The following is a 2,203-nucleotide window of genomic DNA, read 5'->3' on the forward strand; positions in this document are numbered from 1 at the left end:
GGAGGGTCTGGATCACCACGCCGACGGCGAGAAGTGTACGTAGCAACGATTACTCGCCCGGGACCAGCCCCCTGGGGAAGAAGTGAAGTCTGGCTCAGTGCAGACCCCGGAGGCGGAGGGTGATGACGAGTAGTCGTTGGACTCGTGAGAACTCTTGACATTGGAGACGAAACTTGAGGCGCCCCGGACGAGGTTTCACGAGATGCGGAATCGGCAACCAGAGGAGACGATTCGGAGCTTCGGGGAGCTCCTGGGGAAGAAGTCGTCGGAACACTGGTAACAGAACCCTCGACAACAGCGGATGCTCGAGAAACTTCGGTCGACGGCGGAATATCTTCATCACCAGCAGTATCACCAGAAGGAAAATTGAACGAAGGATCGTCGTTATGAGAATCATCTCCACCAGCTCCATCACGGTCGTGAGAACCATTGCTGGAGCCACCCTCATCGCTATCGGAAGAATCGGGATATCGAGGGGGCGGAACTGATGGTTGCTTGGAAATCGGTGCGCGGTCAGAACGCTGGGGAGGTGACGGAGTATCTTCATCAGAGGAAGAGCGATAAGGAGACGTCAGCCCCGCAGGTTCGCGGGATGCCTTTGAACCGCTTGGAGCATCCTCATCGTCGTCAGATCCAAATAATAGCTGCATCTCGAGTTCGTAAGAGGTAGGATCCCGTGGGGAGGCAACAGCCGGTGGCGAAGAAGCACGCGACGGTGGAGAAACCACGTTGCTGCGTTGGAGAGATGTCGGAGGAGTCGGTGAAGCTTGGCGAGTCACCTCCGTGTCCTCGGGTACTGTCGGAACTGCAGTTGGTCCCTCATCCATGTCCTCGTCACTCCCATCTTGCGTTAAGTCCACGACCGCCGGAGGTTGGTCGTCCTTTGACGGTTCAGCCTTGGAAGGAGTAGCAGGAACGGACGTTGAAGAGGCTGGAGACTTCGATGTAGCCGGATGACTCGACACAGAATGCGAACGAGACCTCGGGCGACTTACGGACGATTTCGCATGGGCTACTGAAGGCGAACGTGCAGGTGGCCGAGGTGTCGAGCGGCGAGAAATCTGGCTGGAATGGGAACGAGCTGAAGCCTGCGAGCGCGAGGCAGTCTTCTGACGCTTGGAATTCGGCTTGTTCTTCCAAGCTTTTGGCTTGTGGAGACCTCGACGACTGGGAGTTGGACTTGAAGCAGCCGCAACCGATCCTTCGCCAGTAGCAGCTGCCGAACCTGCTCTGCTACCTCGACCAGATGGAACTGGGGTCTTCTCCTCAGATGAATCATCGGAGCTGCCATCGTCACTTCCATGACGACTTCGCTTGGGAGCACTACTCTGAGCTGTTGAGCAATCTTGGCCAGGGCTTCAGCAAGGGCGAACGGATCTTCTTGGTCGCCTGCCTCTTGTTGGAATCGCTGAAGAGCGAGGAACGTATCCTGGTCAAGGCCGAGTGTTGAGAGGTCGACCTCGGCAGCCCGAAGACCTACAATGGGAACGAATGAACACGAGTTAGTGAACGAGTGACAGGAGGAGGTATCAAGAACATCAGCTGACCTTGGATGGCGAGAGCAAGAGGTTGGGATCCATGCCGGCGAAGCTAACGAACCCTCGGAGAGCGCGGTTGGTACGGAGTAAGTGCAAATTGCGGTCTTTTAGATCGGCAATCAACGCAGCAGTGTCAGCATCGACCCAGGTACCCCGCGTAGCCTTGAGCAGAAGGTCATGAAGCTTGCGAGTGTTCTCAGTGTTCGCGCTGACCGTCGTCTTGAAGACCTCGCGTTCCTTCTCAATCTGCTTGTCCAAGGCGTCGATGATGTCTTGCTTCTGCTCGGCGTAGTTCATGGCGAGCCGAAGGTTCTCTGTCTGAACGTCCATTGACTCCTTACTCTTTTCGAGCGGAGAGCCAATGCGAACGTTCGCTGGCTTGAGGCACTTGATCTTCGCTTGAAGCCCGTTCACCTCAGCCGTCGATTTGTTGAGAAGAGTCTCCAGAGACTCAACTCGGAGCTGGACGGGAACTAGCAAACGCTTGGTAGCGGCAGCTTCCTCCCGGGAGATCTTCAGTTGAGCGGTGAGTTCACCGACAGCGTGAGGAAGGTCCGGCAGCGTGTCGGAGAGAGGTTGAACCGCCGCTAGCACCTGGTCGAAGCTGAGCGCGTCATTCAAGCGACGTTGGGTGCGGACGTCACCCTGAAGCGGAGGCGAGATGC

At 56.8% G+C, this 2,203-nt stretch overlaps 1 protein-coding gene across 1 annotated transcript in view; it reads right to left on the reverse strand.

The window, feature by feature from the left end:
- Nucleotides 1-49: 49 nt before the first annotated feature.
- Nucleotides 50-2,203, reverse strand: part of PPTG_18306 (hypothetical protein) — a gene marked incomplete at both ends in the record, with an annotated part of 2,305 nt that continues 151 nt past the window's right edge. The window contains 4 exons of the mRNA XM_008916365.1: nucleotides 50-71; nucleotides 160-1,333; nucleotides 1,374-1,476; nucleotides 1,548-2,201. Coding sequence (XP_008914613.1) covers nucleotides 50-71; nucleotides 160-1,333; nucleotides 1,374-1,476; nucleotides 1,548-2,201 — 1,953 coding nt within the window. The remainder of the gene's footprint in view (nucleotides 72-159; nucleotides 1,334-1,373; nucleotides 1,477-1,547; nucleotides 2,202-2,203) is intronic.

This window comes from Phytophthora parasitica, assembly GCF_000247585.1.
Source record: "Phytophthora parasitica INRA-310 unplaced genomic scaffold supercont2.83, whole genome shotgun sequence".
Lineage (NCBI taxonomy): Eukaryota > Oomycota > Peronosporomycetes > Peronosporales > Peronosporaceae > Phytophthora > Phytophthora nicotianae.